Genomic DNA, 15,516 nt, shown 5'->3' with positions numbered 1-15,516 from the left:
GAGATTGTCCCAGGGTGGTTTCTTCTCTGGAAGCCAAGTGGGAGGGATGTCTTATACCCTTCCTTCCTCTCCTCCTCTCCTTTCCTTCCCCTTTTTCTGATGTTGTGTCACTTACTCCCTAGGTCCTGACAGCTGGCTCAGATGGCTGAGACAATGTCTGTAACAGTGGAAGAGATACTTCAAATTGGGACACTTTGAATCTCACTTATTTCTGAAAAACCAAAAAAGGTCAGCTGAAACTTTAAGCCACATTATTTTGGAAACAACAAAGAGCAAAAGAACAGTGGAGTAATTTTCAAAATTAGAAAACAGAAACCATTAAAAAATCAATGGGATCTATATTAATTTATAAATAAACAGAATATTACTTTAAGTCAAGTCCATGATGGGACTCCTGGGCCAGAAATTCCCACAAAACCCATTCCTGAATTTCCCGCCACACCTCCTCCTTTACATGCACACTGTTAGATCTTATTCTACCTCAAAGAAGGGAGTTAGAAAGGGAAAGGAGTCTTTTTCATAAAAATAAATGCCTATGATGGCAGCACCCCCAAAGATCTTCTCTTCTCTCACACAGCTGTTTTCTCTCTGTGTTCTTTTTGCTTCCTTTTCTTCTCTTTTTAGCTTTTCTACCTCAGTCATTTCCTTACTTCTCCTACCTCTCCTGTCACCTCTCATAGTCATTTACCTTGTTTTCCTTGGCATCATATATTCATTCATTCACTATGTATTTACTGAAAGCCCTTGAAGTGCCAGGCACTATTCTGGTCTCAGGGATGCATAGCAAGAAAGACACAGTCATTGCCCTTGTGGAATCTACATTATAGTCAAGAACACAAATATAGGAATGAAAAGTATAAGAACAAATAAATAATTTCAAGTTGTGGTAAGATTTGTAATAGAAATAAAAGATCACTAGATAAATGTAAAGATAAGAGGTAAGCAGGGGTATGTCATCTGAATTTGAGCTTCATAGCAACTTTCGAAACCTTTCTGAGTGTGGTGAAACTTACTGACTCCTTCTCAGTGTAGTCTTCTAGGCATATAAAATAAAAGAAATGGAATTATAAATAAGGCAATTATACTGAAACATATTTCTCTCCATTCATCTCTTGGGAGTACACTGACCCCAGATCAGATTCTTTGCAGGACAACATAAAGAGTTTTGATATTGTTTGAAGTAGAATAGGAGGTAATTATAAAGTTTTAACTGGGGGGAGTAATAAAGTATGATTTATATTTTTAAAGGATCACTGTTGTTACTGTTTGGAAATACATTTTGTTTCACATGGCTAATAGTAGAAGCAAAGGAATATTTAGAAAGCAACTACATTGGTGTTGGAAAGATGATCCTAACATAGTCTCAGCTAGAGCAGTTATGGAGAGACTATTTCCAAACGAGTGTCACTTAGAGTAGGCCCATAAGGGAACATGCATGCCCTAAGAAGAGAAGAAATAGACTGGAAAGAAAGATGTAAATAAGTCCTTTTCCTTTTCCTACTTTTCCAAAGCCTTCCCTCAGTCCTTTGAAGACTCTTTTGAAGCACATTTAGTGAACTCCATCTGAAGCACGTGGCTGATAGCCCACAGCATATACAAAACAATTTCATGATACTTACTTGAAGCAAATATATTTCCAGTAAATCGTAAAAGAAGCAATTCTCCTTCTTTCACTTGGAAATGGCGAGATGGTTCTGGAGGACCACTAGAAGCTTCTGAGCGCAAGTTCCCAAGCACCTGGTATAAATCTTTAGAAGGCACCACTAAAATAACAATTCTATGTGGGTTGTCTTTCCGGTAATAAAGTATAGCGCAGGCAGTGGTGCTGAACATGGCTTCCTCCAAAGACTTCACAAAGGAAACCAAATGGCTGTTGTCCACATTGGAAGAAGAGTGAAGCACGATAAACCTGCATGGAAGTAAAAAGGAGTGACCTGAGGGAAAACAACCAGTCTCAAAAATATCACAAATAACTAATAACACCTCCAAAAAGCCATTAAAAACCAAGCCTCCTTTAAAAATCAAGCATTCTAAAGACTGATTAAATTCATTAATGGAATGAATTTGAATGAATGACTTGAATGAAACTCTTGGCAGTCAGGAAACCAGCTTAAATCAAGCTAAATCTAAAACAGATGCCCATAAACAAAGAAATCATCCAGTTTCAGCTTAGCTCTACCTATGGCAGCATATTTTAAGTTACATTTTACCTAGCATTACCAAAGAGTACCCCTTCAAAAAGAGAAAGATAATCAAGATAATCCATTTATTATCAATAATATCTTAATATTAATAGGATAAAAATATACATCATATTCAGTGGGGATTGAAATATTCATCTCATCACTGTGTGATAAGGGTTGTTATGGTGTACCCCAAAATGGTTTGAATTGTGTCATTTCCACCCAACTTCTGTATTGGAGGGCAGATCCCCAGTACCTCAGAATGTGACCTTATTTGGAGGTATGTTCTTAACAGAGGTAATCAAATCAGTGTGAGGTCATTAAAGAGGCCCCTCCCCAGCACAGCCCCACATCCACAGATGAAGACTAACTGATGAAAGGGTATAAAGCCAGTCTCCTCGGTACTCACATCAGGGCTCTCCTGAGGTGTCAGGCTGAGGTAAAACCTCAACTTAAGCCACAGTTTCTCGCATTTCTTCCCTTGCCTCTATCTGCTTTTCTCCTCAACAGGAGTCCCCTGGGAGCCTTCTCTCAGTCTGTCACCTGCATTCTCATTTTAGACCCTTTCTAGGGAAACTGACCCGCAACAATTGTAGATGTAAGCTCTTCCTTTGTAAGATAAACGCTGTCTTTGGACATGTGATGGCCCTCTCTTTATGAGTGTCTACTTCTCATGAACTTTAAAATGTCTAAAACTCTTCTTGTAATGAGCTGTCTAGAAAACATGGAAATGAGAGAGCAAAATGAGGACACAGAAATAACAAATTCAGTTAATACATACGTAGGAGATGAGCATAATAAGAACAGTTAATTACTATCTCCATGGAATTTCAGAAATGAAGACACTATTTTAGAACTATTTTGGAGTTAGAAGAAAGCTGTAAAAATAAGTCTAAGTTAAGAATGGTTTCCAACAGCACTTATTAAACTATCATGAATGAAATTACAGATAGTGTATTCATGTCAGATCTAGTTTGCATTTTAAACACACCCTAAAGGACTATTCATATCTCTAGCTGAGAAATAAAAAAAATCTAATCCTATGATTCTACTTCTATAAACATCAATTACAAGCCATCAGAATATAATATCATCAACATTTATTGTTTACTATTGTATTACCTCTCTAGATGTTCACACAATTCAAATGATATCAAGCCACTCTGCACGGATCTCACCACGACATCATCAAGCACAAACCAACCACTCTCCCGGCTTCTGAATCCCAATAATTTAAAAGATTCACAAGCATTGTTCCTGGGTCTTCTTATGGAAGTGCTTTTTGTCCTATATAACAGTAGCAGGAGAGAAATTTGTAAGATTTGTGTAGCATAAATCATATTTAATTAATTCATTCTTTCATTAAGTGAACGATCCAATAACAGTTCTTTAAGTATATGTTGTGTGCCAGTCATTATACCATGCACCAAGAACACAAAGATAAGAAATATTTTGCCCTTGCTCAACAGAAGCTCACAGTATTAATCACAGGACAAGGTGATCTGTGTAGGAATGAAGGGAATGTATGAGACAGTTTAACAACAGAAGGAGAGCTTGCAAAGTGGCAATGCTAATATTCAAGATGAGCTTTGGAGAATGAGAAGCATTTTGCTCCTAGCAAAAAAGTTAAAGGAATATCCCAAGACAGTAAACTCACTGATGTAAACCAATACTTTAGGATAGCCAAGACTCATGATATAGCAACCATAAATTCTGGAGCAATGCCACCTACTTCCAAATTCTGGATGGCTCTGCATTGACCTCCCTATATCTCAGTCTTCTCATCTGTAATATGAGTGTAATGATACTATCAATCTTATAGGATTAAATGAGTTACAGTTTGTAAAGCACATAAAATTGCATAAGCGTAAATGGTGTTGATATTCTCATCCTAATTCCTACAGCAGGCTTGGTCAATTAGCTTTCTTGTACAATTCTCCTTGCTAACCTGCCCCACCTTAAAGCCTTAAAAGAGGCAGTTATACGCATTATGTGATACTTTCCCCTAACCAGAGCTGATTTTGCTAACAGTGGATCAATTTCCAACACCTAGACAATTTGATTCCTGTCTTTGAAATTTAACTAATAAAGAGACCCAGAGATTGTATTATAACTTGTTGCCCTTTGGTTGTAGTGCCCTGGGCTATGAAAATGAGTAAGCAGAGAGATTATTAAGAAAGAAATGCCAGAGCAGATGTGAAGAGAGAAAAGGAAAAACAATAAACAAAAAAACTTAATCAAGAAGTGTAGGCTAGGAGATGGAGAAAGCAGAGATTAAGTATTGAAGCCTTACAATTAATTCTTCTTTTCTTAAATTCACTGAAATAGATACCCGTTCCTCATAATTAAAGAAAGACAATTCCTTGATACTGAATATCTTGCTGTAAAAAGAAAAACGAAACCTGGTCTAATGATGCTACATCCCATAAGAGGATAGAACAACTCTAGCTCTACATCCCGTAAGAATGAAGACAGGGGGCATACCTGGTGGGCCAGTGGTGAAGAAACGCCCTGCCAGTGCAGAGGATACGGGCTCATTCCCCTGATCTGGGAAGATACTACATACAGTGGAGCAACTAAGTCCAAGCGCCGCAATTATTGAGCCTGTACTCTAGAGCCCAGGAGCCGCAACTACTGAACCTACCTGCGGCAACTGTTGAAGCCCATATGCCCTAGAGCCTGTGCTCCGCAACAAGAGACGCCTGCATACCCCAACTAGAGAGTAGCTCCAGCTAACCACAACTAGATAAATAACCTACCCAGCAACAAAGACCCCACACAGCCAAAAATAAATAAGTGAAACTACATTTTAAAAAATTAAAAGAATTAAGACAAGGACTTCCCTGTAGGTCTAGTGGTTAAGACTCCTTGCTTTCATGACAAGGGATGTGGATTTGATCCCTGCTCAGAGAATTAAGATCCCACATGCCATACTATGGGGCCAAAAAAGTTAAAACAGAAAAAAAAAAAAAAAAAGAAGAAGAAGAAGAAAAGAAAACAAAAAAAAAAAAGAATGAATCTCACATCTTCATTTGTGAATAGAATTAGGTATGTGTTTAAAACCACTTTAGTTTCACAGGTTGAGCTATCTTATGAACTGGAATGAGGAACTGAACTATGTTTAAAATGTCTACCCTTAAAAATTTAGACTATGTTGATCAACCCAGATTAAAATCAAGAGGATAGGGGAAAATGTAAGTTTTTAGCTTTTGGCTTATAACCACAAATCTGGTAAATTTTTAACACTTGGAAGTTAATGATCTATTAACACAGGAAGATATACTGAATCCAGAGTTTTAGTCATTTACTACACACTGACTTAATTATGTGTAATATTAATTTTTTCTGATGAAAGACTACTTTTTCCCTGCTAATAGCCTAAGTTTTCTGTGAAAATCTACATGTTATCAACTGTGGTGGGATTGACCCTACTCCCAGGTCTAGGTGGGCGTTTGATTTGAGCCACATAGTACATTTGGCATTTGTCAGTGCTATTTGCCAAAATACCCGATTTCTGCACATTCTGAGCACATGATAGAATTGTACTTCCTTGTTCCCTATGGTTGAGTGGGGCTATGTGACCAGTTCTGGTTAATGAATATTGAGAAATGTCACTTTGTCATTTTCAGGCTAAGTATGTAACTGCTAGTTTAAGTGTATCTAAAGCTCTTTTTTCTGCTACCATGACAGCAACAAAATGATGACTGCCCTTCAAATTAAGTCTGGGAGAGAGATGACCAAGAGGCAGCCTGTCTTTGATGAATCAGGTTTTTGTTATCATGTGATAAACTAGGCGAGTCTGCCTTGTATAGCACATCTTCCTTTTGGTTTCAGTGATCTGTTTAGTGATGGGTTTGTGACAGATTTGGAGTAAGAATAAGACCCAGGGCTTTTATGTATAGTCTTGGGGAAAGGATGATTCTCCTTTTCTACTGAACTTGGAGTTTTGAAGATGTAGAAATATTGCCAGCATGAGGAATATGTATGTCAAAGAATGAAACCAGCACAGAAAAAGGCAGAAAGAGAAGAAATACTTAAAAATAATATTTTAATATTATTCTTTATGGCTCAAGTGAAATATTAAAATAAAAGTATTCCTAGATTTGTAATTTACATTGGAGAAGGCAATGGCACCCCACTCCAGTACTCTTTCCTGGAAAATCCCATGGACGGAGGAGCCTGGTAGGCTGCAGTCCATGGGGTCGCCAAGAGTTGGACACGACTGAGCGACTTCACTTTAACTTTTCACTTTCATACATTGGAGAAGGAAATGGCAGCTCACTCCAGTGTTCTTGCTTGGAGAATCCCAGGGACAGGGGAGCCTGGTGGGCTGCCGTCTATGGGGTCACACAGAGTCAGACACGACTGAAGTGACTTAGCAAAGGATTCCGTTTCTTAAGCACTTTGAGTTTGTTTTTCTGTCACTTAAAATCAAAAAAGTCCTTAATGATATGAAGATAAAATTTAGACTATTTTTTTCCATTGAGATACAATATACATATAACTTTATGTGAGTTTGACATGTACAATATGATGATTTGATACTTGTATATATTGACAAGTATTGCCATAATTAGGTTACTTCGTACATTTATCATTTAAAATTTAGTCTTTAATATGATAATAGACACAACTTGTATTGAAATTAAATAATTTGATGACATCCTTATTTATCCCAGATGTTCTTAACAACTCTGCAATTAAACTCTTTGTTTTACACATACCATTAGCAAACTTTGACAAGTAGTATTACCTGGCAGTGAGTAGCCCTTGATCAGATTCCACAAAAGATGAGATTTTGATATACAAATAGTTCCATAAAACATAATCAACCTTTATTAAATTAACTTGTTTATTCAAGAACAGCTGACTTTGCTATTTCTTGGGTACAAGACTCTTTCCATGTCCAAAATTCCAGGCATTGAGGGAATTATGTTTGGCCCATTTGGGGTCAAATATTCAATTACACTGAACACTGAAGAACATGAAAACTTCTATGAGCTCCACATGGATGGAAAAGACAATTTCTAGAATATCTGGTATAATCACCTAAAAAAAAAGTAGAAGGATACACAAACCAGTACATATCCGCCCTAGGCTGCCTTTTTCAAGTCTTACAGTGTATTGATAACATAATTTCCAGACACATGCCTTAGTGCCACACAATTAAAGATTTTTCTCCAAGATAAAAATATCTGTTCCAAAGTACCTCAATATTTTGTCTCTGCAAATAGACAATACAGGGGATTTTTCAAGGATACTTTCTCTTTTTGTTTATTAGACTATATTTTTAGTGAAGTTTTAGATTCATAGTAAAAAGGAGAGGAAGGTACAGAGATTTCCCATATATCACCTACTCCCGCAAATGCATAACTTCCTCCATTTATCCCCATTCCCCATTCCCCACCAGAGTGGTATGTTTACTATAATTAATGAACTTGCATTGGCATAGCATAGCCACCCAAAGTCCATAATCTCATTAGCGTTCACTCTTTGTGTTGCACTGAACGGCTCACAATTAAATAATCTGGCAGTTAAAAAGTGAAAGTTGTTCAGTCTGTCCAACTCTTTGTGACCCTATGGACTATACAGTCCATGGAAATCTCCAGGTCAGAATACTGGAGTGAGTAGCCTTTCCCTTCTCCAGCAGATCTCCCCAACCCAGGGATCGAATCCAGGTCTTCCAAATCACAGGCAGGTTCTTTACCAGCTGAGCCACCAAGGAAGACCCAAAATACTGGAGTGGATAGCCTATCCCTTCTCCAGCAGACCTTCCCAACTGATAAATTGAACCAGGGTCTCCTGAATTGCAGGCGGATTCTTAACCAGGTAAGCTATCAGGGAAGCCCTAAGTGCTTCAAAGGAGAGGAATGTTCTGACAATGAACATGCCCAGGAATCTTCCTTAGACGAGGCATCCAATTCTAATTTCCCCTACAGGAACCCTAGAAATGGAAATGGCAACCCACTCCATTATTTTTGCCTGGAGAATTTCATGGACAGAGGAGCCTGGTGGGCTACAGTCCATGAGATCGAAAGAATAGGACATGACTGAGTGACTAACACTTCAGCGGATTTGGACAAATACATATGGACACATGTCCATCATTATAGTATTGTACAGAGTATTTTTACCAACCTAAAAATTCTCTGTACTGTGCCTGTTCATCTGTCTCCAATGCCAAACTCCTATAACTATGATATTTTACTATCTTCATGGTTTTGCCATTTCCAAAATGCCATACAGTGTGTATCAGACAGTAGGCAGGTAGCCTTTCCAGATTGGTTTCTTTCACTTGGCAGTATGCATTGAAGGTGCCTCCATGTCTTTCTATGGCTTGTTAGCTCATTTATTTTTGGTGCTGAATAATATTCTATTGTGTGGGTGTTATTTATTCATTCACCTGCTGAAGAACATCTTGCTTGCTACCAAGTTTTGACAGATAAGAATAAAGCTGCTATAACATCTGTGTGTATACATTTTTAACTCCTTTGGGGGAAATACCAAGGAGTGCTATTGCTGGATCATATGGTGGGATTATATTTAGTTTTGTAAGAAATCAACAATCTTCTGAAGTGTACCATTTTGTATTTCCACCAGCAATGAATGAGAATTCCTGTTTTGCCCCATCTTCACCAGCATTTGAAGTTGTCAATGTCCTGGATTTTGGTCATTCCAATAGGTATGTAGTGATATCTTTGAGTCTCACTTATAACATATGATATGGATCATCTTTTCAAATTCTGATTTGGCAACTGTATGTTGTCTTTGGTGAGGTATCTATTAAAGTTTTTGGCCTATTTTTGAATCAGGTCTTTGTTTTCTTATTGTTGAGTTTTAGGACTTATTTATAAATTTTGGATAACAGTCCTTTATCAGATGTACATTTTGCAAATATTTACTCCCAGTTTGTGGCTCATCTTCTTACTCACTTGGCATTTTTTGCCCAGTGTAGAAGTTTCTAATTTTATGAGGTCCAACAATGTCAATTATTTCTTTCACAGACTATACCTTTGATGTTTTATCTAAAAAGTCATTGCCTTACACAAGATCATTTAGATGTTCACCTATGTTAATTGTAGGAGTTTTGTATGTTGTTGTGTTTCATAATTATGTTTACATGCTACTATTTTGGATTAACTTTTGTAAAGGGTATAATATTTGTGTCTAGATTCATTCTTTTTGTGTGTGAATGTTCACTTGTTCCAACTCCATTTGTTGAAGAGACTGACTTGGCTCCATTGTATTGCCTTTTTCCCCTCATCAACGATGTATGCAAGTTGGTTGTATTTCCCGGGTTCTCTATTCTGTTCTATTGGTCTATGTGTCAATTCTTAAGTGGTCACTACCACACTGTCTTGATCACCGTAGCTTTATAGTTCACCTTGAAGTCAGGCAGGGTCAGTCTTCCAATGTTGATCTTCCTTAATAGAGTAAGTCCCTTATATATGAATGAGTTCTGTTCTGAGAGAGAGTGTATAAGTCCGCTTTGTTCATGAGTCCAACAAAGTTAGCCTAGGTACCCAACTAACGTGATTAGCTATATAGTACTATGCTGTAATAGGGTTAATATATTTTTCATGCAAATAATACATAAAAAACAAACACAAAAAATAAAGGAATCATTTTTAATCATGAAGTACCTTGAAAAGTACTATAGTAGATTACAATAGCTTGCATACAGGGGCTGCCATCTAGTAAAGAAGCAAAAAGAGTTACTGACTAGAGGAATGAGAAGTGGGAGATGGTAGAGCTGATGGATCATCAGCAATAGGAGTTGGAGGGCAAGCTGCAATTTCACTCATGCCTGACGTTGATGGCACAGGTTCTGGTTTCTTGCTGGATTAAATTCTGTCTACCCTCTTGAAAAAAAAATCCAGTGATGTCTGGTAGTAGCTCTTTTTTTCTTGTCATAGACGACAAGGTAGCTTTGGATTGCATTCTGCAATAGCTGCTGCAACCTTCATGTACCATTCTACATCTGGGTCCTGTCCCTCAAGAACAAACAGTACCTCCTCAAATAAAGAAAATCTCCTTGCCATTTCTTCTGTCATGAATCTCTTTGGTGTTTCAGTTACTCCTTTTTCCTTTGGTTTCTCTTTGTTCTTTCTCTGTTGCGCATTCGCTCTCTCATCCACATTAAAAACCTGCTTAGGTAAATGAAAGCATTAGCTGCTCAGTTGTGTCTGACTCTTTGCGGCTTCTTGGACTGTAGCCTACCAGGCTCCTCTGTTCATGGGATTGTCTAGGCAAAAATATTGGATTGGGTTGCCATTTCCTTCTCCAAGGGATCTTCCTAACTCAGGGATTGAACCCAGGTCTCCTGAATTGCAGGCAGATTCTTTAACATCTGAGCCACCAGGGAAGACTAAGTAAATACTTGCTTTCATCAATATAGTGAATATAGTGAAGTTGCTCAGTCATGTTCGACTCTTTGTGACCCCGTGGACTATAGACTACCAGGCTCCTCTGTCCATGGGATTTTCCAGGCAATAGTCCTGGAGTGGATTGCCATTTCCTTCTCCAGGGGATCTTCCCAACCCAGGGATCGAACCTGGGTCTCCCACATTGTAGACAGACGCTTTACCAACTGCCAGGCAGCATTAAGCTAAGTGGGACTTGATGCTGATCCAGGTGGTACTAGTGGTAAAGAACTCACCTGCTGATGCAGGAGACATGAGAAACTCTGGTTTGATTCCTGGGTCAGGAAGATTCCCTGGGTTAGGGCATGACAACCCACTCCAGTATTCTTGCTTGGAGAATTCCAAGGACAGAGGAGCCTGGCAGGCTACAGTCTGTAGGGTCACAAAGAGTCAGACATGACTGAAGCAACTTAGCATGTGTGCATTCACACACTTAGAAGCTTCTCCATTTCTTCTATCACTTTTCCATGCTTCTCAAATATTATTGCCAACATCATCGACATCATCAGCACAGCAGACTTCACACGTTCTATAATCTTCACAAGTCTTTTTTCTTTAGAATCATACCAGAACAATTCATGTTATAAGAACAAGAGATGTCTATCGTCTTTTCGCCTCGCTCCGCTCTCTCAATTATTTTCACTTTTGTTTCCATCATTATCTCTTGGCACTTCTTAGCAGTACCAACTGTATCACCGCTGCTTTTACTCTTTTTTCCATATACCCTGGACTTGAAATAAAGATACTGTTCTACTGAATACTCCATAGAACAATAAAGTACACAAAATCACAGCCACTTGTAGAGAACGCATACACACGATGATGTATGCCAGACATGTGAACTAACTTACATGATTGGACATACAGACACATGTTCACATCTTTGAAAATTCACAACTTGCATGTTTGTATGTAGGAGACTTACTGTATTCTGTTGGCCAGTCTGAGTGATATTTTCCTTTTGATTTGGAAAATTAAATTCTTACTTGACTTCCTAATCCACATACCAAAGCTATATAGTATTTAGGAATAAGCCTAATAAAATGTATATAGTACATGTGTGGAGCCTTTGGCAATGCTTCATTGAAAGACATTGGAAAACAACACAAATTGAAGCATATATTACAGGTAATAGATTTAAAGACACAATATACTAAAGATGTCATCTTTCTCCAAACTGACCCATATGTCAGAGGCAATTACCAACAAAACCCCAACAGTTTGTTTTTGTGGACCTTAACAAACTGATTCAATTTTATATGAATGCGAAAGTTTCAAGGAAAACAAACAAAAAAAATGTATCTGGATAAGAATAATATGATATGGCTTTACCTATCAGGGATCAACTTATCATAAAGCCTTAAAAGTTATGACAGTGTTAGATTAGCTCAAAACTATATAACAAGACTGACCAGTGGAACAGTTCAGAAGAAAATCCGTTATACGACAGAGGAGGTTTCACAGATTGTTAGGGAAACCACTCAATAAATCACACTGTCTATCCACATAAAAACAATATATGAATTCCTGCCTCACATTGTATGTAAAAGTCAATTTCAGATGGATTGAAGACTCACATGAAATCCAAACTTTTAAAATTATAAGATAATAAAGAAGAACATTTTTATAATTTAGGAGATAGAAGTATTTTAGGACTGGGACAAAAAAACACTGATAATAAAAGAAATATACGATAAATTAGTCACATAAATATAAAAATACAGGCCACAAATTGACAAAGGTTTAGCACTGAGACCATTAAAAAAAACCCTATAAATCAATGTAAAAAGTTCAAAAATGAGCAAGAAATTAACAGTTATCTGACATATAAGAAAACACAAATACCTAATAAAAGCCATTATGAAAGATGTCACCTTTACTTTAATCAGAGAACTGCAGATTAAAGCCACAAAACTCCATTTTACAACTATTAGATTTTCAGATTACAAAATCTGGCAATATGCAAGGCTAAAAAATATAAAAAGTATGAGAAGGATGAAATTTAGTTCTACCAGTTCATAAAACCTGTAGAACTGTACATGTGCATACACTATGCCTAGCAGTAAGACTGGTAGATACTCTGAAGAAGTGCTTACACAAATATCCTTTGAGTGAAGAATAACCAAAATAGTAATATCCATGTTAGCAAAAATTGAAACTATGCTAATAACCCCCAATAAAAACAGTGATAATTGAAATACAAAGCTATTCAATAGAATATTATACAGAAATGAGAACAAATGTTATACAATTATAAATGGAATAGCAAGACCATAAAACTATATGCAGAAGGGTAGCATTTTTACAAATGGCAAGCACAGACAAAGCCAAACAAGACATTATATATGGATGAATAAAAATATATTGATGAAAGTTAAAAAAATTAAAAGCAAAGGAATGAGTCAAAATTTTCTAATAGTGGTTAACTTTGGTGAAAATGAAGAGTAATTAGGGTAGGGAGGTAAGGGATAGGATAAGAAGAGACAAGTAAGGAGTTGTAACTTTGTTGATAATATATAATTTCTTAAGTTATGAGATAGTTTTACCAGTTTCTCCATTTTATTATGTTTTATATGACATGCATATTGTACAGATATTCTTGTATATGACTCACATATTTTGATAAGGTGATCTTAAAACCAATAGCATTTTGTAGAAATGGCATTTTTCATGCAAAAAAAAAAAAACAGTTTCCCATCTAATTCTCTAAAATATTTCTTGCATAATATGGAATAAGCTTCTATTTAATAAATTAATTTCTCCTTTCATTCAGTTCAGTTCAGTTCAGTCGCTCAGTCATGTCCGACTCTTTGCGACCCCGTGAATCGCAGCAAACCAGGCCTCCCTGTCCATCACCAACTCCCGGAGTTCACTCAGACTCACATCCATCGAGTCAGTGATGCCATCCAGCCATCTCATCCTGGGTTGTCCCCTTCTCCTCCTGCCTGCAATCCCTCCCAGCATCAAAGTCTTTTCCAATGAGTCAACTCTTCGCATGAGGTGGCCAAAGTACTGGAGTTTCAGCTTTAGCATCATTCCTTCCAAAGAAATCCCAGGGTTGATCTCCTTCAGAATGGATTGGTTGGATCTCCTTGCAGTCCAAGGGACTCTCAAGAGTCTTCTCCAACACCAGAGTTCAAAAGCATCAATTCTTCGGCGCTCAGCCTTCTTCACAGTCCAACTCTCAGATCCATACATGACCACAGGAAAAACCATAGCCTTGACTAGATGGAGCTTAGTCGGCAAAGTAATGTCTCTGCTTTTGAATATGCTATCTAGGTTGGTCATAACTTTTCTTCCAAGGAGTAAGCGTCTTTTTATTTCATGGCTGCAGTCACCATCTGCAGTGATTTTGGAGCCCCAAAAAATAAAGTCTGACACTGTTTCCACTGTTTCTCCATCTATTTCCCATGGAGTGTTGGGACCGGATGCCATGATCTTCGTTTTCTGAATGTTGAGCTTTAAGCCAACTTTTTCACTCTCCTCTTTTACTTTCAAGAGGCTTTTAGAAACCTTTTCTGGCTGATAATTAAATAACTGTCTTGTTTTGCCCAGAAATCATTCACACATGAAGGAATGTACTACAACAAAAACCTTTTATTCTTTATTTTCAAACTATATTTTGACATTAAATCATTTTATCTTTTTTATATTCTGAGGCATGGATTGCTTCATTGTGTTTCTATTTCCACAGAAAATGTTCAGCTAGCTTTTACTCTTTGATATAAGGACATTAAATAAATAGTTAATATAGGTTTTTACTTAATTGTTTAATGCTCCTCTAGATAGAGAAAATGCATCTCCCATGTCTAGCACTAATAGCAGCAGGGCATATCATAATTTATCAATTTAGTATTGTCAGGAAGTACAGAAAATTAATGGCATGATTTATTTTTCCACAAATTTACTCATTTATTTATTTAATTCACCTAATTCAACATGGCACCAACTATGTCGTAATGATGCTGAGTGATTATAAATGGAAAAGAGAATTTAATAACACTATGGTGTGAGTTAAGATATACAACAGAACAGGGCTGGCACTACAAGAGGAGCAGTCAATCCCTTCTGGAGATCATAGACTATCTTGACATAAGGAGAGAGCTGAGCTTCAACTTACAGAACAAATGAGAGTTCTTCAGCTAATCATGGTAGAAAAAGCAGAGAGATCGTGTACTAAGGCAAAGAAATGGAGAAGAAAAAAGAAATTTGGCTAGTTGAATTGATGACAAATGGCAGTCTTCGAACACCAGACAAAATGACACACACACAAATACACAAGTTAGACAAACTCTGAAGCTGGAAAGAAAATCCCCTAGATCTGGGGGGAAAAAAAATCTCAAAAAGCTAGAATTCTTTTTCCTCCCTAGGGAACACAAGGGATTGATTCCATGAATCAGCCTGCCCCAATCCCACCAGTCACGCACACACACCAGATGTGTGTGGTCTGGAGTCTAAAACGCACTTAGGCACATTACATACAGCCTCCAGCTGTCCGCTAGAGCTAACTCAGTCATAAAACTGGAATCCCCAAAAGGACAGTACTGGCCTTGAAATGAGAAACAACAAAAACAACCAAAATCCCTTTGAACACTGACTCAAGAAAGCAACAATGAAGCACATAAAAGCTTCTCTGAGTGGAAAGGAAGGGAGAACAGTTGATCTGATCAAAAATGAGTATCAATACTTGGAAATAAATTTCTAAGGTTAAAATTCATAGAGTAGAATTAGTATGAAAGACAATTTACTAGTTTACACCGTGTAAATGGATATCACAGTTAATATCATGCTCATAGGTAAAATAATCTGAATGAGACTTTGAATGGAAGTGTTTACAATGATTAAAGGAATAAAAGAAGAAATAGTAAGCATAATGAAACAATAGAGGACCTCAGAAAAGATATTTAAAA

The 15,516-nt window shown here is 37.2% G+C and overlaps 1 protein-coding gene across 1 annotated transcript in view; it reads right to left on the bottom strand.

Moving 5' to 3' along the window:
* The window catches only part of DTHD1 (death domain containing 1), a 93,634-nt gene that overhangs the window by 59,046 nt on the left and 19,072 nt on the right, over positions 1–15,516 (bottom strand). Inside the window, exons 6-7 of the mRNA XM_052642264.1 lie at positions 3,306–3,470; positions 1,620–1,909 (exon numbers count right to left, since the gene is read on the bottom strand). Of these exons, the coding sequence (XP_052498224.1) occupies positions 1,620–1,909; positions 3,306–3,470 (455 nt within the window). The remainder of the gene's footprint in view (positions 1–1,619; positions 1,910–3,305; positions 3,471–15,516) is intronic.

The sequence above is a fragment of the Budorcas taxicolor genome, chromosome 6, assembly GCF_023091745.1.
Source record: "Budorcas taxicolor isolate Tak-1 chromosome 6, Takin1.1, whole genome shotgun sequence".
In the NCBI taxonomy this organism is placed as follows: Eukaryota; Metazoa; Chordata; class Mammalia; order Artiodactyla; family Bovidae; genus Budorcas; species Budorcas taxicolor.
Note: the sequence above shows the minus strand (reverse complement) of the source record. Positions and strands in the feature narration are given on the sequence as shown.